At 43.9% G+C, this 24,656-nt stretch overlaps 1 protein-coding gene and 1 pseudogene across 1 annotated transcript in view; one reads left to right on the top strand and one right to left on the bottom strand.

Moving 5' to 3' along the window:
• Positions 1–979: 979 nt before the first annotated feature.
• On the bottom strand, positions 980–2,760 carry LOC102260129 (annotated as a pseudogene).
• Positions 2,761–3,209: 449 nt separating this feature from the next.
• Positions 3,210–24,656, top strand: part of LOC102260428 (adhesion G protein-coupled receptor E2) — a 29,565-nt gene continuing 8,118 nt past the window's right edge. Inside the window, exons 1-10 of the mRNA XM_014546042.1 lie at positions 3,210–3,237; positions 3,852–3,959; positions 4,150–4,370; positions 4,551–4,730; positions 11,777–11,971; positions 12,298–12,533; positions 12,745–12,811; positions 13,072–13,163; positions 14,101–14,269; positions 14,355–14,465. Coding sequence (XP_014401528.1) covers positions 3,210–3,237; positions 3,852–3,959; positions 4,150–4,370; positions 4,551–4,730; positions 11,777–11,971; positions 12,298–12,533; positions 12,745–12,811; positions 13,072–13,163; positions 14,101–14,269; positions 14,355–14,465 — 1,407 coding nt within the window. The remainder of the gene's footprint in view (positions 3,238–3,851; positions 3,960–4,149; positions 4,371–4,550; positions 4,731–11,776; positions 11,972–12,297; positions 12,534–12,744; positions 12,812–13,071; positions 13,164–14,100; positions 14,270–14,354; positions 14,466–24,656) is intronic.

Genomic DNA, 24,656 nt, shown 5'->3' on the forward strand with positions numbered 1-24,656 from the left:
AATAAACTCAAAATGGATATTTTTTCTTTTCTTGTCTGTACATTTTGTGTCATATCTAAGAATTGATTGCCAAACCCAAGGCCATGAAGATTTATTCCTGTGTTTTCTACTAACTGTTCCATTTTTATTGTATTTTTAATGTTTTTATTGATTTTTTTTTTAGAGAGAGAGGAAGGGAGAGGGATAGAGAGATAGAAACATCTATGAGAAAAAAGCATCATTGATTGGCTGCTTCCTGCACACACACCACAGGGGATTGAGCCTGTAACCCGGGCATGTGCCCTGACTGGGAATTGAGCCAGCGGCTTCTTGATTCCTGGGTCAAAGCTCAACTGCTGAGCTACATGGGCCGGGCCTAACTGTTTTATTTTTAGCTCTTAAATGAGGTCTTTGATGCCTTTTTACCTGATTTTTGTGTATTTTGTGAGGTATGGGTCCATCTTCCATTTTTTGCTTGTGCATAAACTATTCTTTCCCTCATTGAAGGGGATTGCTGAAAATTAGTTGACATGAATAAATGGGTTTATTTCTAGACTCACAATTTTATTTTGTTGGTTTATATGTCTACTCATATGGCAGCACCATACTGCTCTGATTACTGTATAAGTTTTGAAATCAGGAAGTGTGAGTCCTCCAACTTTGCTTTTCATTTTCAATATTGTTTGGGTATTGGGGCCTCTTGCAATACCATATGAATTTTAGGATGAGCTTTTCCATTTTTGCAAAAAAGAAATGCTGTTGGAATATTGTTAATATGGCATTGCATCTGTAGATCACTTTTGAGAATATTGCCATGTTTAAAATATTGTCTTCCAATTCATAATCACAGGATACTTTTCAATTTATTCAGGGTTTTTACATTTCCTTAGCAATTTTATAGCTTTCAGTGGACAAGTCATGAGCCTTCTTTGATAAAGTTATTACTGATATTTTGTTGAAGATTTTTGCATCGATGTTCATAAGAGTTAATGATCTATAGTTTTGTTTTCTTTCTTTTTTTGGGGGGGGTGGGATGAGGTGGGCTGTTTTATTAGGTGGTTATTACAGGGGTCAGACCACAGAAGTGGTGTCAAGCTCCGGGAATGTGACCTCTCAATGTTGATCACAAAGCCCCCGAAGCTGGTCCCGGTGAGCCCCAAGGTCAGAAATGGAACTGAAAGGCCTCGGTCACATGCTGCTTCCAGGCGTCCAGGCTGGGCAGCAGGGAAGAGATGCCCATGACGTGCCAGGTCTCCCCGTCGGACACCGGCGAGGTCTGGTAGGACAGCAGCTGCACACCTGCCTCTGCCAGGAGCCCAATCATGGTAGGCAGCAGGCAGGGTTGGAGGGTTGAGCCCGGAACAGGAACAGGGGCAGACCCCTGCTGAGAGGCACTTCTGGTCTGAAGGCAGCTCCATTGAGTGCCTGCAGCACAGGTGTGGTGCCCTGGACAAAGCCCACAGTCTCGTAGGGGGCACCTGCCAGGGCCACGCTCAGGAGGTCTTCCCTGTATCCTTGCTCTCCTGGCACAGCGGGGTTATGGGAGGAGGTTACATTGAGGCCGCCCTCCTTCACCAGCAGCTTGGTGTTCACCAAGTTCACATCCGCATGATTGGAAGCGTCTTTGAGGAGGCCGACAATGACTGCGGGGCTCAGGCAGTTCCCAGCATTCTTCAGGGATAAGCCCTGCGTTACCACCTGGATGGTCCCTTTGGGGGACCCTGCCCAGGCTCGCATCAGAGTCCGCAGAGCTTCGGCCAGACCGAGCCAAGGTTTGGTGTGAGGAGAGAAGGCGATGGTAAGGGCCTGGGCATTCACAACCCCCGCGAGGGCTCTCCCCTTCACCATGTCCACGAACTGGACAGCGATCTCCTCCAGCAGCGATCTCCCCCATCAGCTGTCACCAGGTGGGGGCCTCTGATGACATTCTTGTGGTCCACCAAGCTCCTCCGTGAACACGTCCAGCTCTGCGCCCGCGCACTGCCCCGACTGCAGGGCCCGGAGCAGGGCGATCTCGTCCACGATCCCTCGATCTCGTCCACGATCCCTCCCTCCGCGGGCGCAGTTCACCACGCGCACGCCCTTCTTGCACAGGGCGAAGGTGCTGTCGTTCAGCAGGCCTGTAGTGGAGGGCAGGAGAGGGGTGTGCACGGTGATGAAGTCACAGAGGGGCCAGATCTCCTCCAGGGGCAGCTGCTGTACGCCGAAGGAGGCCGAGACCTCTGGTGAGATGATGGCGTCGTACCCTACAGTTTTCATCCCAAAGGACTGCATCCGGACGGCCACCTCTCTCCCCATCCTCCCCAGGCCAAGAATTCCCAGGGTCTTTCCATTCAACTCGGTGCCCATGAACTTCTTTCGGTCCCATTTGCCAGCCTTCATCGAAGCCGTCTCCTCGGGAATCTGCCTGGCCAGACACATGATCATCCCACAGGTGAGCTCCGCAGCACTGAGACTGTTCCCATTGGGAGTGTTCATGACCAGGATGCCCTTCCTCGTGGCGGCCTCCAGATCCACGTTGTCCACGCCGGTGCCGGCCCTGCCCACCACCTGGAGCTTCTCTGCTGCGTTGATGACATCCGCGGTCCCCTTGGTGGCCAAGCACACGATAAGGCCTTAGCAGTCCTGCAGCTCGGCTATCAACTCCTCTTTGCTCAGGTTCTGCTTCTCCACCACCTGCAGCCCTCCATCTTGCAGGATCTTCCGGCAGCAAGGGTCCAGGCTGTCACCGATGAGCACTTTCTGCAGATTTGCAAAGGCCATTGCTGGAGCCGGCCTCGGGATCGACCACTCTTCCTGGACAGAAACACCTCTGCCCCGAGAAGCTACTGTTCAGAAGGCTGGGCTTGTGTTACTGGGCCTTGTTTTCTTTTGATGTCTTTTTTGGTTTTGTTTTTAGAGTAATTGTGGCCTCATAAAATTACTTAGTGTTCCTTTTCATTCTGTTCTTTAGGCATTTAAAAGAATTTGTGTTAATTCTTTCTAAAATGATTAGTCAAATGCAGGTCTTCACTTTTTCAAAGTTGTTTGGTTTTTTAAAAATATATATATTTGTATTTATTTCAGACAGGAAGGGAGAGGAGAGCGAGAGAGAAACATGTCCTCGACTGAGGATCTAGTAACCTGGGCATGTGCCCTTGACTGAAATAGAACCCAGGACCCTTAGTCCGCAGGCCAATGCTCTATCCACTGAGCCAAACCATCTAGGGCAATTTTAGAAAGTTTTAATTATGAATTCAATCTCCTTACTTGTGCCAGGTATGTTCAGACTCTAGTTCTTCAGTTACATTTATAGTTCATAGCTTTGAAGGAATTTTTTTATTTCATTCAGGTTATATAATTTGTTGTTGAATAATTGCTCATAATTTCTCTTATAATCCTTTGTAAATTCAGATGATTGGGGGATATATATATATATATATATCATTATTATGTATACAAAATATGTGTATTGTTATAATATAGACTAGAGGCCCAGTGCACAAAATTTGTGCATGGGTAGGGTCCCTATGGGGCCAGTGATCAGGCCCAATCGGGGCCTTCCTGCTGCCAGCCAGGGCCTCCATCCCCTGGCTGCTGGCAGCCAGCCTGGGCCTTCATTTGGTGCTGCCCCCTGGTGGTCAACACACATCATAGTAAGCGATCAGTTTCCCAGTCAAACTCCTGTGGGGACAATTTGCATATGAGACTTTTATATATATATAGATATGGCATTATTTGGTATACCTATAACAATATTTCAGATAACACTTGGTATATAGTATAACATAATATATATATAAAAATATGTCTATAGATAAAAATGGTATTATGGCAACAACTGCTGGCACAGTCACTAATCTAACTCCCTTATTAACTCCCACAACTCATAGAACTGTCCCTGGAGGTGAAGAAGCAAGGAGACAAGAATGTCACCCTGAGCATTAATCAGGGAAAGATGCTGGTGAACTGGGATGTGGTGCAGGACTCAGGTGGCTCAGGTAATGACTGAGGTTGGAGAGAAGGTCAATGAGGCTTCACAGTGGAACAAGACACCAAAGGACATGACAAACAGAGAATTAAGTATTAAAGGGAAGTATGGGCTGTGGTGGGTCAAAGGAGAGAATGCATCCCAGAAGGAAGGGGGCCTTTGGGACAACCCAAGATGTGAACCTTGTCCTTGTCTTGTAGGCTCTTCTGTGGTGGGCCTTGTCTCCTCTCCAGGGGTGGGCAAGTTGCTGGTTGGGGCCCCCCTGTTCCTGGAAACTGAGGAGCAGTCAGTTCTGAATGACACACACAAGGTCCTGCATCAGGAAGGCTCCTTCGTCCTGCTCTCAGATGTCACATCCGCCTTTGTGAGCAACAAGGACACTCAGAACCTCAGCTCTCCAGTCACCTTTGTCTTCAAGCATGTGAGTGCTGGTGAAACGGGGCTGTGGGTGTGGAAGAGGCCTGAGTCCTGGACACAGTCTTGGGGTTCAGGGGCTCTCCCATGGGGGCATCATCTCCCCAGGGAAGCCCATCACAAGCAGGATTTGGTCAGAATTTCTGAGTACCTAATCACCAGCTCACACCTTGCTCTGTTCTTACAGACAGTGACCCCGAGGCCAAAGCAGAAGGTGTTCTGTGTCTTCTTGGAGCCTGGCCAGAAGGGGTGTGGTCATTGGTCCACCAAAGGCTGCTGGATGGTGGGCACCAGAGACATCAGCACCACCTGCCAATGCAGCCACCTCAGCAGCTTTGCCGTCCTCATGGCCCACTATGATGTGCAGGTGAGAGCCTTGAGAAGGGACTTTGTTCAATGTCTATTGCTAGGTAATAAGTTCCCATGCATGTTACACCTAAAAAACATAATTTATTATTCTGCAATTTATGTGAGTCAATAAATAAACATGGTGTAGCTGGGTTGTCCAGTCAGAATCTTACACAAGCCTCTCGTCTGAGGTTTTCTGTCCTCCTCTGAGCTCCCTGGTTGCTTGCAGAATTCAGTTTCCTATGATTGTAGGACTGAGGTTTTACACTCTTGTTAGCTGGCAGCAGGGGTCACATTCAGCTACTAGAGCCTCCCTGCATTCCTTCTTATGTGGCCCTCTCTCAGGCCCTCTCACAATGTGTCTATACTCTTATCTGGAGACTAGCAGCAGAAGCTCCCTCACATCGAGATATTCTCCAGCCCTGGCCAGTGTTCTCAGTGGTTAGAGCAGGGGTCCTCAAACTACGGCCCGCGGGCCACATGCAAATACAAATATTGTATTTGTTCCCGTTTTGTTTTTTTACTTCAAAATAAGATATGTGCAGTGTGCATAGGAATTTGTTCATAGTTTTTTTTTAAACTATAGTCCGGCCCTCCAACGGTCTGAGGGACAGTGAAGTGGCCCCCTGTTTAAAAAGTTTGAGGACCCCTGCGTTAGAGTATCAGCCCATGCACTGAAGGGTTGCAGATTCAATTCCAGTATGTTGTTTAAACCCATATTTGTGGGTTTCTTTACTTCTTTTGTGCAGTGGATTTCGATATATGTATATATCTTACCTAATAATAGACAAACATGTAAATTGACCATACCTTCGCTACACTAACCAGCCAATCAGGAGAGTATGCAAATTAATCCATCAAAGATGGCAGTTAATTTGCATATGTAGGCTCCAAGCAGCGGAGCGAAGCCTGACAGCCCCAGGGCTGGAGCAGCAAAGCCTGACAGCTCTGGTGCCGGCTTCGGCCAGAGCCCGGCCAGAGCGAAGGCCTGGGTCCCAGTTGCCAGAGGCAAACCAGTGCCAGCAGCACCGGGGAAGGGAAGGGAAGGCCTATTGCACGAATCTCTTCGTGCAACAGGCCTCTAATATATATATTATTGATTTCAGAGAGGAAGGAAAAGGGAGAGAGAGATAGAAACATTAATGATAAGAGAGAATCATGGATTGGCTGTCTCCTATGTGCCCCCCACTGGGAATCAAGCCTGCAACCCAGGCATGTGTCCTGACTGGGAATCCAACCCTGACCTCCTGGTTCATAGGTTGATGCTCAACCACGGAGGCACGCAGGTCCGGCTTTGCAGTTGCCTTCTAATTTTAAGGCATCATTGTTGGAGAATATGCTTAGTATAATTCAATCTTCTTGAATGTCTTAATGCTAGTTTTGTGACCCAACATATGGTCTGTCCTTCAGAATGTTCCATGTGCACTGTAAGAGAATGTATAATCTGATGTCTTGGGATGAAAAGTTCTGTAAATGGCAACTATGTCCATTTGATCTATTGTTTCATTTAAGGCTGATATTTCTTTATTGATTTTGTGTTTGGTTGATTTGTCTAAAGCTGTCAATGGAGTATTAAAGTCCCCAACTGTGATTGTGTTGATCTGTTTCTCCCTTTAATTCCATGATTAGTTGTTTTATATATTTCAGTGCTCCTTGATTGGTTGCATATATACTAAGAAGTGTTATGTTTTCTTGATGTAGTGTACCCTTTATCATTTTAAAGTGGCTATCTTTGTATCTTGCTATCTTTGTTATTTTGAAATCTATTTTGTCAGATATAAGTATAGCTATACCTGCTTTTCTTTGGATGTTTTGTGCTTGTAGAATCATTTCCCACTCATTTTCTTTGAATCTACCTTTGTCTTTGCAGGTTAGATGTGTCTCTTGCAGCATTTGGTTGACTTTTGTTTTTTGATCCACTCTGCCTCTCTGTGCCTCTTTATAGGTGAATTCAGACCATTTACATTTAGGGTAATTATTTATGTATAAGGATTTCCTATAGCCATTTTGTCTTTTATTTTCTGGTGGCTCTGTGCCTCCATTGGTGCTTTTCCTTTCTCTTTCTGTCTGTTGTTTTTGTTTGGTGATATTCCATACTTCTCTCTGTTTCCTCTTTTTTTTAAGCTATGTGTCCTGGTTTGGAGATTTTTGTGTGTGGTTACCATTAGGTTTATAAAAAATAAATTTGCTTATATACAGTAGCCTTTTTTCTTTTGAGTGCATCTGATCTTCATTCTCCTTTTCTAGTTCAGTCCTTTTCCCTCTCCCCTTTATGGTTTTGTTGTCACAAATTATCCCTGTTTATGCTGTAAGTTTTTGGTGATCTTACTTGTAGAGTTGTGACCTTTTGATCTTTGTTTCAGGTAGAATAATTCTCTTGAGTATTTCCTGCAATGGAGGTTTTCTGGTGAAAAAAAAAAAACCTTATCTTCTGTATGTCTGGGAACATCTTTATTTCTCTGTCATATTGAAAGGATAATTTTGCTGGATATATTATTCATGGCTGGTAATTTCTCTTTCAGATGTTTGAATATTTGGTTCCACTCTCTTCTGGCTTGTAGAGTTTTTGTTGAGAAATCAGATGAAATTCTAATGGGTTTTCCTTTGTAGGTCACTGGCTGCTTTGAGAATTTTTTCTTTGTCATTAATTCTTGACACTTCAATACCAAGTGCCTCTTTGGATTGAGGTAACTAGGAATTTTGTTTGCTTTTTTTGATTCAAGGATCTAGTTCATTCTATAGGTTTAGAAAGTTCTTATCCACTATTTGTTTGAATAGACTCTCCATTTCATGCTCCCTCTCCTCCTCCTCCAGAATACCTATAATTCTATTATTGCTTTTTCTGATGGAGTCATATAGTTCTCATAGAGCTCTTTTGTTTTTCTTTATGCTCAAGTCTCTCTCTTCTCCTCCTGCACCATTTCTAGATTCCTATCTTAAATATCATGAATTCTTTCCTCCGTCTGGTTGGCTCTGTTGTCTATGCTCAGTAGTTCACTCTTAATCTCCTTAATTGCATGCTTCATTTCTAGGATTTCGGATTGGATCTTTTTTTTCAGTCTGTTTGGTAAAGTGCTCATTTTGTTCATTAATTTGTTTTCTGAGTGCATTAGATTGCCTGTTTATATTTTCTCACATCTCATTGAGCACTTTCAGAACTGCAATCTTGACATCTCTGTCATTTATATCACAGTAGAGGCCCAGCACATTAAATTCGTGCATGGGTACTGTCCCTAGGCCTGGCCTGTGATCAGGGCCATCTTCCTCAGCTGTTGGCAGCTGGGCCACCCCCTGCCGCCACCCAACCCTGGTTCCCCATTCACCATCAGGGGTTCGGAGCCTGCCAGCCATATCAAGATGCCCCAGGCAGTTTGCAAGCTGGCTTCACCCCCAATCAAGGTGGGGGTCCCCATTGGGGGGAGTGAGGTCAGCTGGGGCAAGGGGTCACAGGTGGCCATGCCTCTCATTAGGGTGGGGGTCCCCACAGGGGGTGGGGCCAACAGGGGCACGGGGTAGCCTGTAGTTTACAAGCTGGTTACACCCTCGATTGGGGTGGGGGTCCCTGCGGGGGGCGGGACCAACCAGGTGATGGGCCACCAGCTATTTGCAGGCCCGACATGCCACCAATCGGGGTGGCTGTCCCCTCTGGGGGGCGAGGCTGACCACAGCACAGGACTGCCGGTTTGCAGGCTGCAGTTGTTCTGGTCTTTGGTCATTCTGGTCTTTTGCCATTTTGATCACTGGGCTTTTATTATATAGGATATTTCCATGTGTTCCAGCTTGCTTTCTGGAGATTTTACATTTTCTTTCTGGTCATCCGCATTACTTACCTTGTTCATGGTATTTGCTGTCCTCCTTTGCTTATGCATTTATCTCTGAAGAGGTCTTTCTAATATTTTTCCAGTAGATGGTGCTGAATTGCAAGATTGTTTTACCTCTGTGATCTCCCAGTCTTGAACCACTGCTGCTTCTGTAAGACAGTACAGCTATGCTGCTTGGGGATGGGGTTTGTTTTGCCCTTACCATAATGGTAACTCCTGACCTCTATGGGGTTCCACCCCAAGCACCCCTCCTGGGGATGTCACAGAGGGAAACAGCGGTTTTCCTGCAATAGCTCTTGGTTTACAGATAGTATGCTCCTGGACCCCACTCCAAAGGCAAAGGGAGGTGAGTTTTGGAAATCCAAGTAGAGGCAGGGTTCCATGGTTTTGTTTCTTTGTGTGAAACACCGCCACCAGCTGGACACTGGGGAGCCGCATGGCAGAACCACGTGCTCTGTCAGGCATCTGCTGACTCAGACACTCCCTCACAGCTTGCCCTGCTGGGCTGCACCCCAGGACTCCCAAAGCCCCTGCAGCTCTCTGTTCCTCCTGGCCAAAGAAAGCACCTACTACCACCAGATATTCCCCTCTCCCAGCCAGCCAGGGGCTGCATCTGCAGGTCCTCTCTTCTCATCTCCCCATTTATTCCTGGTTGCCCACTTTTAGATGTTTCAAAGTGCGGGTCTCTTAGGCATGCATCTGTGTTGAGCAGGGATTTGTATGTTGAATTATAGTTGGTTAACTTCTTGAAATTTCAGAGGCAGAGGACGAGGGCCTCTCTCATGCTGCCATTACTCTGATGTCACTTGTATTTATTCTTTGTCCCTTTTTTTACTCACATAGCGTTATTTTTCACGGCTGTGATTTTGTTTTTATTTATCATCTCTAAAAGATTATTCTATTCTAATCTACAAAAAGACATTCCATTATTTTTATTACCATCACATTTCATTGTATGCGTGTTCTGTAAATTACATATCAAATCTTCTCATAGTGGGGATTTTGTTTCATGATCATTTCCTACTAAAAATAAAGTTGTAATTATTTAGACACACTGCATTGTTTTCCTGTTTGAGTATTTAGTTATTATGCATACTATGTCAAATTTTTTTAATGGTACAGTGAAAAGTTTATTTCCCCTGGTGACTTAAGAACTCTAATAAGAATGTGCTAACTACTTGGCAACACCCCAATTATTTGGCCTCTGCAGAGCAAAGAGTGACTCACACTTGCATGCATGCACACTGACACCTAGAGACACAGCTCCACGATTCACAGGTAGACTTACCTCCAAATCTGTTAAATATGTCAATGCCATTCTTGTGGTATTTCCTCAGGTGATGCTTATGAAACAGATCTAAAGTATATTTAAGTGTTTTAACCTGACTTTTATTACATGAAAAAAGAGGTGATTTTTCATCAGTATTTTTAAATGGGGAAACCAACAATTTTTCTCAACACTTATGATAGTAAATGACATTGAAAATACTGCCCTATTGCAAATATGGAATGCTGATATATCTCTAAATTGCACTGCTCATCTCTTAAGAAAAGAAAAAGAGAAAGAAAAAGAAAAAAAGATATGGGTATTACATAACAGGATCTCTTCATCCTTATTACTGTGTTTTAAAGCAAGAAGCATATACAAAAAGGGAGAAAAGTAAATTGTTTAGGTGAAAGCATAAAATAAAATATTACCTTTAGCTGGGTTTACTTATCCCTGACCTATATTGGTAGATATTTCCATATTTTAGCATATAGAGGTCACACATGTGAACACTCCTACTAGCATTATCTGAAGCTGTATGATTCCTCACACTCTCACAAGGTCATTATCAAAGTTTTGGATCGTTATCCATCTGAGAGTCAAATATAACATATACTGTTATATTAGGAAATTTGTATGTCTTTCATTATGAATGGAATGGAATATCTTCATTTAAATGCGATTTGTATTTCTGTTTCTGGAAACAAGTTGTTCATCTTTTGGTCCATTTCTCTAATGGCCTGTTGAAACATTTCTTATGGATTTGGGAGCTCTTTATCTGGTAGAGAAGTTAGTTTATTTCCTTATACCAAAGATGCTCAAAACCTAGTATGTGTCAAAATCACCTGGAGAGATTACTATTTATTTTCAAATATTTACTTAGAAAATAATGTCAATCTTTCAGATTTATTGCAATACTAAAAATAGTGTAAACAATACCATATTGCTCTTTATCAGATACACCAACTTTGAACATTTAACCTCCATATTCTTTATTACTTTCATATTTCTTCTCTCTCCCTCTCTCTCTTCTCTCACCTACTTACACCAAAATTAGTTTTTGAAATGTATCATTATGGATTTAAGATGATTTGAAAAATCAGACAAGGAAAAATTTAATCTTTAAAAAATAGGCTGGAGCCCTAGCCAGTTTGTCTCAGTGGATAGAGCATCAGCTTGTGGACTAAAGGGTCCCAGGTTTGATTCTGGTCAAAGGCACATGCCTGGGTTACAGGCTTAATCCCCAGTAGGGGGTGTTCCGGAGGCAGCTGATCAATGATTTTCTCTCATCATTGATGTTTCTATTTATTTCTCACTTCCTTCCTCTCTGAAATAAAACGGGGGCGTGCAGGAGGCGGCCGGTCCATGATTCTCTCTCATTATTTATGTTTCTCTCTCTCCCTTCCTCTCTTCTGAAATAAATATATATATATATATTTAAAAATAAATAAATAAATGGTAAATAATAGGTAGGAAATATTAATTTAACCTACCACCATCATCAGTACTTTTCCTTTTTTAACCAAGGATTTAAATCTATAAATAACAGGTGTTGCAGGGATGGGGCGAATAAGTCCAAGGTGCGGAGTTGATCCCTGGACATCGAGTCTCCGGATACAGACTCTGTCACACAGTATCACATCATGGGGATGGAGGATGGTGCTCAACACAGAGCCGTGCACCTCTGTGACTGTCACATGATAAACTATAAGCTTATTTATGAAGGAAAATCAACCCTATGATTTCCAGGGTTTGGTCCTAAATAAGGACTCTCTTATCCCTCAATTTTTACAGGGTCTGAATTAATCAGTTCAGGACCCCCTAGAATTCTAACAGTGTCCATAAACATCACAAATTTACCTGGCTCCTCCACTCCGAATTTTGTTGTACCCTGCCCAAAACTGAAAATGGTAGAAAGTTCATTAACCCAGATTAGAAGAGTGTGACTGCTCTCTCCTCTTTGCTGGGTCCCTGGAGGAGGATCCCGCCCTGGCTGTGATCACCTATGTGGGGCTGAGCCTCTCTCTGCTGTGCCTCCTCCTGGCGGCCCTCACCTTCCTGCTGTGCAAAGCCATCCAGAACACCAGCACCTCACTCCACCTGCAGCTCTCACTCTGCCTCTTCCTGGCCCACCTGCTCTTCCTCACGGCCATCGACAGAACTGAGCCTAAGGTACTGACACTGTCCCAAAGGATGCATGCCCTGATTATGGAATGAGGAATATATGGGACCATGGTGCATTGGACACCTTAATAAAATGACCTTGGGTTCTGGGAAGATTAGAGGGGTGAGTATCCAATTTCACATTGACCCAACTAGAAATCATACCTTCTTCTTTTCTTTCTTCTTTTAAATATATTTTTATTAAATATATATTACCTTCTTTTGACAATTCCTTTATATACAGCAGAGTTCTCCCAAATGCCAAGGTATAGGAGAGGTCCTGGGGCCATGCTCCACCCTGACAATCCCACCTGGTGACTCTCACTCCTCCCCAGGTGCTGTGCGCCATCATCGCGGGTGCCTTACACTATCTCTACCTGGCCTCCTTCACCTGGATGCTGCTGGAGGGCCTGCACCTCTTCCTCACCGCACGCAACCTGATGGTGGTCAACTACTCCAGTGTGAGCAGGTTCATGAAGAAGTTCATGCTCCCTGTGGGCTACGGAGTCCCAGCTGTGATTGTGGCCATTTCTGCAGCATCCAGGCCTGACCTTTATGGAACACCTACACGGTAAGAGCAAATTCCCATTTCTTTATCTGTGAGATGTGTGGGATTGAAGAGCATACTTACTTTCTCCATGACTGTATCTTCAGAGCCAACAAGAACACCTATCACAGAAGAGACACTCAATGTTTGTTGATGAATGAATTAATGAATGAATTTGAATAATTGTTCTACATTTCTAAGGACCAATGCATTTTTAATTCTTTCTCTTTCTTAGCTGCTGGCTCCACCGGGAAAAGGGATTTATATGGGGCTTCCTTGGACCAGTCTGCGTCATCCTCTTTGTGAGTGAAGACATCAGAGCATCCTTAAGGCTCAGCTGAGGGTCATTAGACTTATAAGGAGGCGAAAGGATGACATGAGCAAGAATGTCCCTGGGCTGTCTGGGTTTGCTTTGGTTTTCTAAGACTGCTCCTAAAACTACAAGCTCTAACACTGTTACTAAATATGAAAACTACTTAAATGTGGAATTTCTGTTGGACGGGCTAGACTAGAGATAACAAACTAAAATGTTATTCACTAAACCTTGTGTGTTTTCCTGAAGGTCAATCTAGCTTTCTTTCTGATGACCCTCTGGATTTTGAAAAGCAAACTCTCTTCGCTCAACAGTGATGTGTCCACCCTCAAGAATACAAGGTAAAATGGAGAAGAGGGTGACAACCCCACAGACATGTGTGGTCCCAAGAGCAAATCCATGTGCCTCAGCAGCCTTAATGCCCCTTCTCGGGGTCTTCTGAGGGAACCAAGAGTAAAGAGATGCTGCTGTCCTCCAATGGCAGCCAGCTTGGATTCAGTGGTGGGCTGCTGACTTCCCAGCCACAGTGTTCTGTCTCTAATCTCCTTATAACTCCCTCAGCAAAAGGAATAATTGACATTTGTTGATAAACATTCTTTGGACTTTTGTCAGCAGTCCTACAACAAAAGTACAAAGAACCTGTGTGCCCTTAAAAATCTATAACTCCTCCCACAACCCAGTCTACACTTTCATACTCACTCTAGGTTCAGGCTCCCTCTCACCCCTCTCCAGTATCCTTTCTAAATTTTGCATGTCATTATTCCGCTGTATTAGTCATTGGAATAGCCTGTGACCTTTATGAAAATAAAAATCTTGCCTCTGTTACTTTTAATGCCCAGGCCCAGCACTTCCTGATACACAGTACAGACTCAGCAATGTTGGCTGAATAAAATTAGGCATCACCATGAAGCATTATAGATTTTTTTTTTTTGAAACTTACATTATGAAACTTACATAATTCAATTTAATCAAAATGCCATCCTGGACCCAAGTAGCATTTCTATTGTGGAGAATCATTGACAGTAAAGGTCAAAGCTGAAGCATTATAGATTTTTTTTTTGAAACTTACATAATTCAATTTAATCAAAATGCCATCCTGGACCCAAGTAGCATTTCTATTGTGGAGAATCATTGACAGTAAAGGTCAAAGCTGATACAATGCAGTCTAAGAACTCATCACCCATAGGGCAAGGCGGGAGCATTCATGGGGTAGAGATGAGAACAGCATTGATTCTGTTGTTCTGGGTGCATATGGGCCTCTCTTCTCCTCCTACCAAGGATGCTGACATTTAAAGCGATAGCTCAGCTCTTCATCTTGGGCTGCACGTGGTGTCTGGGAATCCTGCAGGTGGGTCCAGCTGCTCACGCCATGGCCTATCTCTTCACCATCATCAACAGCCTTCAGGGCGTCTTCATCTTCCTGGTGTACTGTCTCCTCAACCAGCAGGTACCGCTGTCCACCTCCCCCCCAGGACTCTTTCCACTCTCACTCCACTCAGTGAGGTGACTCAGAGTATGCTTTGCCTCTGCAGGTCCGGGAGCAATATAGGAAATGGTGGAAAGGAATCAGGAAAACCAAAGCTGACTCTGAGAAGTACACACTCTCCAGCAGAGCCATGTCAGATGTCCCTAAACACAGTGTGGTAAGGTCATGCATTGCTCCCAAAGCACTTCACTAACTGATAGATTACCTCATGCCAACACACTGGACAACCTGGGTATATAGCAGGTGATGCCCTAGGATGGCTCCCACTGAATTTACTCTTTGATTCCTTAACCATTAGCCATGGTCTCAGTTAGAAAATATATATGTTGCTCTTATTTCAGAGGAACTGTGTTCATCTTGACTTTTACACATTAGTAATCTTTTTTTAAAATAAAATTATCCTTAGTTGTATTTAAAATATATAACATCTTTTTAGGCTTACAAATATGGACCTTGTACATTAAACCATACAGATATGTACATATTTCTCCTTTCTCTGATTGATATTATTTTAAAGTATCATATGCCTTAAATTTCATTTTCTTTAATTCTTTATTGTTTAAAGTATTACATGAGTCTCCTTTTCCCCCCATTTACCTCTACCTGCCACCCCCTCACCCAAGCACAAGCCCTCACCCCCAACTGTCTGTGTCCATTGGTTTTACTCACATGCGTGAGTACAAGTCCTTTGGTTGATCTCTTACTGCCTCACGCCTGCCTTCCCTCATAGGTTGGACAGTCTGTTCGATGCTTCTATATCTCTGGTTTTTTTTTTTTTTTTTCATCAGTTTATGTTGTTCATTATATCCCACAAATGAGTGAGATCATGTGATATTTCTCTTTCTCTGACTGGCTTATTTTGCTTAGCATAATGCTCTCTAGTTCCATCCATGTTGTTGCAAATGATACGAATTCCTTCTTTTTTACAGCAGCGTAAAATTTCATTGTGTAGATGTACCACAGTTTTCTAATCCACTCGTCTGCTGATGGGCACTTAGGCTGTTTCCAAATATTAGCTATTGTAAATTGTGCTGCTATGAACATAGGGGTGCATATATCCTTTCTGATTGGTGTTTCTGTTTTCTTGGAAAACATTCCTAGAAATGGGATTACTGGGTCAAATGGAAGTTTCATTTTTAATTTTTTGAGGAAACTCCATACTGTTCTCCATAGTGGCTGCACCAGTCTGCATTCTCACCAGCAGTGTACCAGGGATCCTCTTTCTCCGCATCCTCTCCAGCACTTGTCCTTTGCTGATTTGTTGATGATAGCCATTCTGACAGGTGTTAGATGGTACCTCATTGTCGTTTTGATTTGAATCTCTCTAGATGATTAGTGACTTTGAGCATGTTTTCATATGTCTCTTGGCCTTCTGTATGTTCTCTTTCAAAAAGTGTCTATTTAGGTCCATTGTTCATTTTTTGTTTGGGTTGTTTATCTTCCTTTTGTTAAGTTGTATGAGTTCTTTGTAAATTTTGGACGTTAAACCCTTATCAGTGATAACATTGGCAAATATGTTCTCCCATGCAGTGGGCTTTCTTGTTGTTTTGTTGATGGTTTCTTTTGCTGTGCAGAAGCTTTTTATCTTGATGTGGTCCCATTTGTTTATTTTTTCCTTAGTTTCCATTGCCCTAGGAACTGTATCAGTAAAGATATTGCTATGACATATGTCTGCTATTTTGCTGCCTATGGAGTCTTCAAAGATTTTTATGGTTTCCCGTCGTACATTTAAGTCCTTATCCATTTTGAATTTATTTTCGTGTACAGTGTAAGTTGGTGTTCTAGTTTCATTTTTTTTTTGCAAGTATCTGTCGAATTTTCCCAAACACCATTTATTGAAGAGACTGTCTTGACTCCATTGTATGCTCTTGTCTCCTTTGTCAAATATTAATTGAGCATAATGGCTTGGATTGATAGCTGGGTTCTCTGTTCTGTTCCAACGGTCTATATGTCTGTTCTTGTGCCAGTACCAGGCAGTTTTGAGAACAGTGGCTTTGTAATATAGCTTGATATCTGGTATTGTGATCCCTACAACATTGTTCTTTTTTCTCACTATTGCTGTGGCTAATAGGGGTCTTTTTTTAATCCAGATAAATTTTTAGAGAGTTTGCTCTAGGTCTTTGAAATATGCCATTGGTATTTTAATGGGGATTGCATTGCATCTATAGATTGCTTTGGGCAGTATGGACATTTTTAATGATGTTTATTCTACCAATCCATGAACACAGTATATTCTTCTATTTGTTTATGTCTTCCTCTATCTCTTTTTTCAGCATCCCGTAATTTTCTGAGTACAAGTCCTTTACCTCCTTGGTTACATTTATTCCTAGGTATCTTAATTTTTTTGTTGCAATGGTAAATAGGATTCTATTTTTTTAAAATTTCTCTTTCTGTGAGTTCATTATTGGTGTATAAAAAAGCCATAGATTTCTGGGTGTTAATTTTGTATCCTGCTACATTGCCTAATTCATTTATTAAGTCTAGTAGTTTTTTGATGGAGTCTTTAGGGTTTTTGATATACAATATCATGTCATCTGCAAATAATGACAATTTTATGCCTTTTATTTCTTCTTCTTGTCTGATCACTATGTCTAGCACTTCCAGTACTATGTCAAGCAGTAGTGGTTCAAGTGGGCATCCCTGTCTTGTTCCTGTTCTTAGGTGAAATGGCTTTAGTTTTTGCCCATTGAGTATGATGTTGGCTGTAGGTTTGTCATATAAGGCTTTTATTATGTTGAGGTATGATCCCTCTATTCCCAGATAAATCCTACTTGGTCATGGTGTATGATCCTTCTGATGTACTGTTGGATCCGATTTGCTAAGATTTTGTTGAGGATTTTGGCATCTATGTTCATGAGGGATATTGGCCTGTAATTCTCTTTCTTTGTAATGTCTTTATCTGGTTTTAGAATTAAGGTAATGCTGGCTTCATAGAATGAGCTTGGAAGTGTTCCTTCCTCTTGAATTTTTTGGACTAGTCTGAGGAGGATAGGTTTTAGTCCTTTGAATGTTTGGCTAAACTCCCCAGTGAAGCCGTCTGGCCCCGGGCTTTTGTTTGCTGGAAGCTTTTTAATGACTGCTTCTATTTCCTCCATAGTTATTGGCCTATTGAGATTTTTAGATTCTTCCTGATTGAATTTTGGAAGGTTGTATTTTTCTAGGAATATGTCCATTTTCTGTAGGTTGTCTAGTTTGTTGGAATAGTGCTGTTCATAGTATTTTTTTTAGCAATCCTTTGTATTTCTGTGGGGTCTGTTGTTATTTTGCCTCTTTCATTTCTGATTTTGTTTATTTGGGTCCTCTCTCTTTGCTTCTTGGTGAGCCTGGCTAGAAGTTCATCAATCTTATTTGTCCTTCAAAGGACCAGCTCTTGGTTTCATTGATCTTTTGTATTGTTTTTTTGGTCTCTATGTCATTCATTTCTGCTCTGATCTTTATTATCCTCTTCCTTCTGCTCACTCTGGGCTTTTCTTCTTGCTCTCTTTCAAAATCTTTAAGTTGTAGAGTTAGATGATTTATTACCATTTTTCTTGTTTTTTGAGGTAGGTTTGCAGAGCTCTAAACTTCCCTCTCAGAATTGCTTTCATTATGTCCCAACGATTTGGGGTTGTTGTGTTTTCATTGTCATTCATTTCCAGGATGTTTTTAATTTCTTTGTTGATCTCTTTGGTAACCCAATCATTGTTTAATAACATGCTATTCAGCTTTGTTTAAATTTTTTATTGTTTTAAATGTTGTTTATTTCTAACTTTCTGCCATTGTGATCTAAGAAGATGCCTGATATGATTTCAATCTTCTTGAATATGGAGAGACTTTGCCTGTGACCCAATATTGGTCTATCTTTGAAAATGTCCCATGTGCACTTGAGAAGAATGTATATTCTGTGGCTTTGGGGTGAAATGTTCTGAAGATGTCAATTAAGTCCACCTGAACTAGTGAGTCATTTAGGATTGCTGTTTCTTTGCTGATTTTTTTGTCTAGATGATTTATCCAGTGATGTCAGTGGGGCATTAAAGTCCCCTACTATGATTGTATTGTGTCAATCTCTCCCTTGATATCTTCCAGGAGTTTTTTATGTATTAAGTGCTCCTGCATTGTTGGATTTATTGTTTACCAGAATTATATCCTCTTATTGTATCAATACCTTTAGTATTATCAAGTGGCCTTCCTTATCTCTTGTTATGGCCTTCACTTTGAGGTCAATTTTTTCACATATATGTATTGCTACCCCAGCTTTTTTTTCATTTCCATTTGCCTGAGAGATATTTTTCTATCATGCACTATCAGTAGATGTGACTTCCTTGTTCTGAGTTGGGTCTCTTGTAGACAGCATATATATGGGTCATTTTTTTTATCTATTCAGCCACTCGATGTCCTTTGATTGGAGCATTTAGTCCATTTACGTTTAAAGTTATTATTGACTAGAGGCCCAGTGCATGAAATTCGTGCATGGGGGGGGGGGTGTCCATCAGCCCAGCCTGCACCCTCTCCAATCTGGGATCCCTCTCCAATCTGGGATTCCTCTCCCAATCTGGGACCGCTTGCTCCTAACATCTCGCCTGCCCACCTGCCTGCCTGATTGCCCCTAACCTCTTCTGCCTACCAGCCTGATCGCCCCCTAACTGCTCCTCTGCTGGCCTTATTGATGCCTAACTTCTCCCCTGCCTGCCTGATCGCCCCCAACTGCCCTCTCCTGCCAGCCCTATGGCCCCCAACTGCCCTCCCTTGCCAGCCTGATTGCCCCAACTGCCCTCCCCTGCTGGCCCAATTACCCACAACTGCCCTCCCCTGCAGGCTCGATCACCCACATCTGCCCTCCGCTGCCAACCCGATCACCCCCAATTGCCCTCCCCTGCCAGCCTGATTGCTCCAACTGCCCTGCCCTGCTGCGACCCGCCTCCTCCACCAGGAAACGCCTCCTATGCATGAGGCGGTGGAGATGTCGGGACTGGCCTCCTCCTTGTCACACAGAGCTGCGGGACCCCAAGGCCTCACCGCATGGAGCGGCCACCGGGCCCCACCTCCACTGTGCATGTGGCCATCTTGTAGTGGCCATCTTTGTGGCGCCATCTTGTGGTGCCATCTTGTGGTGGCCATCTTGTGATGATGTCGCATGTGAGGGTGTGATGCCACCTAGGCTTTTATTAGTATAGATAGGTACTTATTTGTAGCCTTTTTTGTGTGTGTGTGTCTATGTCTGTGTTCCTTCTTCCCTTTTTATTTCTTCTTTTTACACCAATCCCTTTAGCATTTCTTGCATTGCTGGCTTGGTAGTGATAAACTCCCTTAGCCTTTTTTTGTCTGTGAAGCTCCTTATTGCTCCTTCAATTTTGAATGATAGCCTTGATGGATAGAGTATTCTTGCATTCATTCCCTTGCTTTGCATCACTTTGTAAATTTCCTTCCATTCCTTTCTGGCCTGATGTGTTTCTGTTGGGAAATCATTTGATAATCTAATGCCGTGGTTCTCAACCTTCTGGCCTTTAAAACAGTTCCTCATGTTGTGACCCCCAACTATAAAATTATTTTCATTGCTACTTCATAACTGTAATTTTGCTACTGTTATGGAACATAATGTAAATATCTTATATGCAGGATGGTCTTAGGCGACCCTTTGAAAGGGTCGTTCAACCGCCATAGGGGTCATGACCCACAAGTTGAGAACTGCTGAATTCTAATGGGAGTTCCCTTGTACTTAATTTTCTGTCTCTCTCTCTCTCTTGCAGCCATTAAGATTCTCTCTTTGTCCTGAATGTTTGCCATCATAGTTATGATGTGTCTTGGTGTGGTTCTTTTCGGGTTCATCTTGTTTGGGACTGTCAGTGCTTGTGTGACTTTTTTCTTCCCCACATCAAGGAAGTTTTCTGACATTATTTGTTTAAATAGGTTTTCTAACCCTTTTCCTCTTCCTGTCATTCTGGCACCCTATTATTTGTATGTTGCTTTGTTTCATGTTGTCCCAAAGCTCCCTTAGGCTCTCCTCCTGTCTTTTAATTTTTTTCTCCAATTGCAGTTCAGTTTGGGTGTGTTTTGCTTCCCTGTCTTCTAATTCGCTAATTCAGTCCTCCGCTTCTCCTAGTCTACTGTTGAAACTTCCCATGGTGTTTTTTTATTGCAGCTATATCACTCTTTATGTCTTCTTAATTCTTAATCAACATAACTTAATCAACATAAGTTGTTGATTTTTTCATCCATCCAGTTTATGAACTGTATGACGCTTATTCTGAATTCTCTCTCTGACATAGTGCATGCCTCCATTTCACTTAGCTGCTTTTCTGGCAATTCTTCCTTTTCTTTCCTTTGGTGGTTTCTTTGTCTCCCCACTTTTGCTCTCACCACAGGATGTAGGTGTCGAGTCATGTGGGGGCTGTGCCTCAGTTGGCTGTGGCTCCTCTGGTGGGCTATGCTCACAGCAGTGGTGGTTCCTCTGGCTTGTGAAGGCGGGCTGCTTAAGAGGCTGTTGCTCCTCAGATGGGGTCAGGCTGCTCACGGGGCTGCTCCTACTCGGAATGGGGCAGGTTGCTCGCAGGGCTGCTGCTCCTCATACAGAGGAGGGCTGCTTACATGGCTGCTGCTCCTTGGATAGGTGTGGGCTGCTCGCGGGGCGGCTGCTTCTCGGATGGGAGCAGGCTGGTCACATAACTGCTGCTCACATGGTTGTGATAGCCTGGGCTTAAGCATTAGGCCAGCCAGAGGGAAGCATGCTTTGGAACTCACAGGAGCCCACACTGAGGGTGGCTGGAGTCTCAGTGACCGTGGGATCACAGCTGAGGCAGCAGGTCCCTGGTAGCAGTAGCTGTAGAGTCCTGGTGTTGTCTGAGGGCACCCTGGGTGGAGGTGAGGCTGGCCTCCCAGTCACAGCAGCTCTCTTCTTCAAAAAGGCATGAACTCTTCAGAATATTCGGCTGCTCTAGGACTGTTTGCAATGGTAGCAGAGGCTGCCTGGTTAGGTGAGCCCGGTCAGCCTACCCTCAAAGGACCTGTGGGATCTAATTTTGACACACACACACACACACACACACACACCACACATCCACACACTCCTCTTTCGCTCCCTCACTCATGCATGCCCTCTCCCTCACTGCCACTTTCTTCCTGCCTCTGTAGTTGGATATGGAGTGTTATTGACCCATTCATGAATGGATTCTCCTCTTCTGGTGTCTGGTTATGTGGGGAAGGTTGCTCGCAGGTTGCTCTCTAGCACATTGGCCAAACAGGACAAAATTCAACTTGACAAGACACGACACAAAGGCAACCAAACATGAATGTATTCAGGACACCAATAACCACAGTATAAGTGACCACCAGAGAAAAGAGTATTAGGGGAGAGACAGGAGAGCACAAATGATATCAAAGAGAGAGAAAAGAAAAAGGAAGAAAAGGAAAAAAAATTATATATAGAGAGAAAACACCAGAGAACCAACAGATAAACCAAAACATACAAACACCAAATACTCAGTAAAGAAGTTGGGGGCAGAATCTGTAGAGGCTGAACTTATATACAAAAACTAAGGTTAAGGAATTAGATGAATATGGGGAGGATCTGAGTTCAGTATAGAGAAAGTAGAGGATGAGTGGATAAGAAGAAAGAGAAAGAGAAGAAAAATAATAATAATAAATTTTAAAAAATTAATTAAAAATATGATAAAATAAAAAATTAGAATGATGAAAGAATAATGAAAAAAGAAATCCACACTAATAAAAGACAAACATGCAAATTGACCGTACCTTTATTACACCTTAAGCCACACCCACCAGCCAATCAGAGTAACTATATGCAAATTAACCCAACCAAGATGGCGGCTGGCAGCCACGGAGCTGAAGTGAGCAGAAGGCTTGGTTGCTCCAGTGATGGAGGAAATCAAGCTTCCCAGCCTGAAGGGGGTGTGACCAGCCTGCAAACAGCCATCAGCCCCTCACCCAGGCTGGCCAGGCCCCCCAGTGGGGACCCCCACCCTGAAGGGGATGTGACCAGCTGCAAACACCCATCAGTCCCACACTCAGGTTGGCCAGGCACCCAAGCAGGACCCCCACCCTGATCCGGATCATCCTATATAGTAAAAGGGTAATATGCAAACTGACCCTAACAGCAGAAAGACTGGGAATGACACACACTGGTCACTATGACACACACTGACCACCAGGGGGCAGACGCTCAATGCAGGAGCTGCCCCCTGATGGTCAGTACGCTCCCACAGGGGGAGCTCTGCTCAGCCACAAGCCAGGCTGATGGCTGCCAGTACAACTGTGGTGGTGGAAGCCTCTCCCCCATCCTCAGCAGTGCTAAGGATGTCCTACTGCAGCTTAGGCCTTCTCCCCACTGGCAAGTGGACATCCCCCGAGGGCTCCTGGGCTGCCAGAGTGATGTCTGACTGCCAGCTTAGGCCCAATTCCCCAGGGAGCGGGCCTAAACCATCAGGTGGTCATTCCCCGAGGGGTCCCAGACTGCGAGAGGGCACAGGCCAGGCTGAGGGACCCCCTGAGTGCACAAATTTTTGTGCACCGGGCCTCTAGTAGAAAATAAAGAAACAAACTAAAAAAGAAAAAATAAAGAATAAAGAATAAAAAAATAATGAAATAAAATAACAATGAAAAAGTGAACTGTCGTTCCTTTCCACCGAGTTGTATTTCCCCATGAAGGCTGGTTTAAGGTCCCACTCTTCTGTACTGTCTGCCACTTCTCAGTTTCCTATTGCTGGGACTGAGGCCTCTCTTTTGGCTACTTCTGAGGACTCTCAAGGACTATTCATATTTTTTTTTTGTATCCTTTGTGCCACTCAGGGTGTAGTCTGGATGTGGCTGTATTGGTTGCCTGGAGACTTCAGGGAGGGGCTATCTCTTCAGGAGAAAATGGCTGCCTAGGTCTGGCATGTCAGTTATGACTCAGCACCAGACTTGTGGCCACCACTCCCTGACCCTCTCCTCTCCCCAGCCTCTCCCCAGATTTCACAAGTCTGCACCTCCAGCTACACCCCAGTCACGGGTGAGTGTTTATATTTGAAAGGTCCTATGAACTAGGTTTAGTGAATAAAAAAAAGACCAAAAATAGGGTAAAGAACTGCTCCACTGCAAGCCTCTCTCCCCCTGGCATGGCACGGTTGGGGAGCCACCCAGGCTGTCCCTCTGGGCTCAGTCTCTTGTGACTGTGGACCCAGATCTAGAACCCCCTGCTGCCGGCAGTGCTGCAGACCTTCTTTCCACAGTCAGACACTAAGCTTGTCCAAAAGGACGCAGCCTCGATGCCATGTGGCTTCCTTCTGACCCTCTGGGCTCAGGGGTCTTGCAATTCTTTCCAGCCCAGATCCCTCATTTTACCAATCTCCAGGCATCCTCTGCCCTTCCTAGTTGAGGATTGTCTCATCAGCTGTGTCTACTTCACCAATTTGGGGTGGATATTATTTGATTTAGTTGTTCGTTCCATCTGCTCCGGGACAAGGCTTGGGACACATTCGCCTATTCCACTGCCATTTTCCAGCACTTCCTCTTTGCTAATTTTTTGTTTAGAGGATCTTTTCAGTGGTATCAGTGGGATATTAAAGTCCCCTACTATGATTATATTGCTGTCCATTTCTCCCTTTATATCATCCAGAAGTTTTTTTTATGTATTTGAGTGCTCCTGTATTGGGTGCATATATGTTTACCAGAGTTATATTCTCTTGTTGAATTTTTCCCATTAGTATTATGAAGTGGTCCTCCTTATCTCTTGTTATGACCTTAACTTTGAGGTCTATTTTGTCAGATATAAGTATTGCTACACTTATCAGTATTGCTACCCTTATCAGTGTGTGTGAATCCTTTGTTCTGGGTCATATTTTCTTATCCACTCAGCTACCCTATGTCTTTTGATAGGAGCATTTAATCCATTTATGTTTAATGTTATTTTTGACTAGAGGCCCAGTGCACGAAATTCATGCACTCGGGTGGGGTCCCTCTGCCCGGCCTGTGCCCTCTTGAAGTCTGGGACTCCTTGGGGGATGTCCACCTGCCGGCTTAGGCCTAAGCTGGCAGTCAGACATCCCTCTTGTAGTCCAGGGCTTTCACAGTCCTGGACCCCTCCCTACTTACCGCCCACCTGCAGTGGAGGCAGGAGTGCCACCATTGCTGCACTTGCCAGCCATGAGCCCAGCTTCTGGTTGAGTGGTGATCCTCCTGTGGGAGCACACTGACCACCAGGAGGCAGCTCCTGCATTGATAATCTGCCCCTTGCTGGTCAATGCATGTCATAGTGACTGGTCGTTCCACCATTTGGTTGATTTGCATATTAGGGTTTTATTATATAGCAGTAGAGGCCCGGTGCACAAAAATTTGTGCACTCGGGGGGGGGGGGGGGGGGGGGTCCCCCAGCCCG

This window comes from Myotis brandtii, unplaced genomic scaffold (assembly GCF_000412655.1).
Source record: "Myotis brandtii unplaced genomic scaffold, ASM41265v1 scaffold428, whole genome shotgun sequence".
Classification (NCBI taxonomy): domain Eukaryota; kingdom Metazoa; phylum Chordata; class Mammalia; order Chiroptera; family Vespertilionidae; genus Myotis; species Myotis brandtii.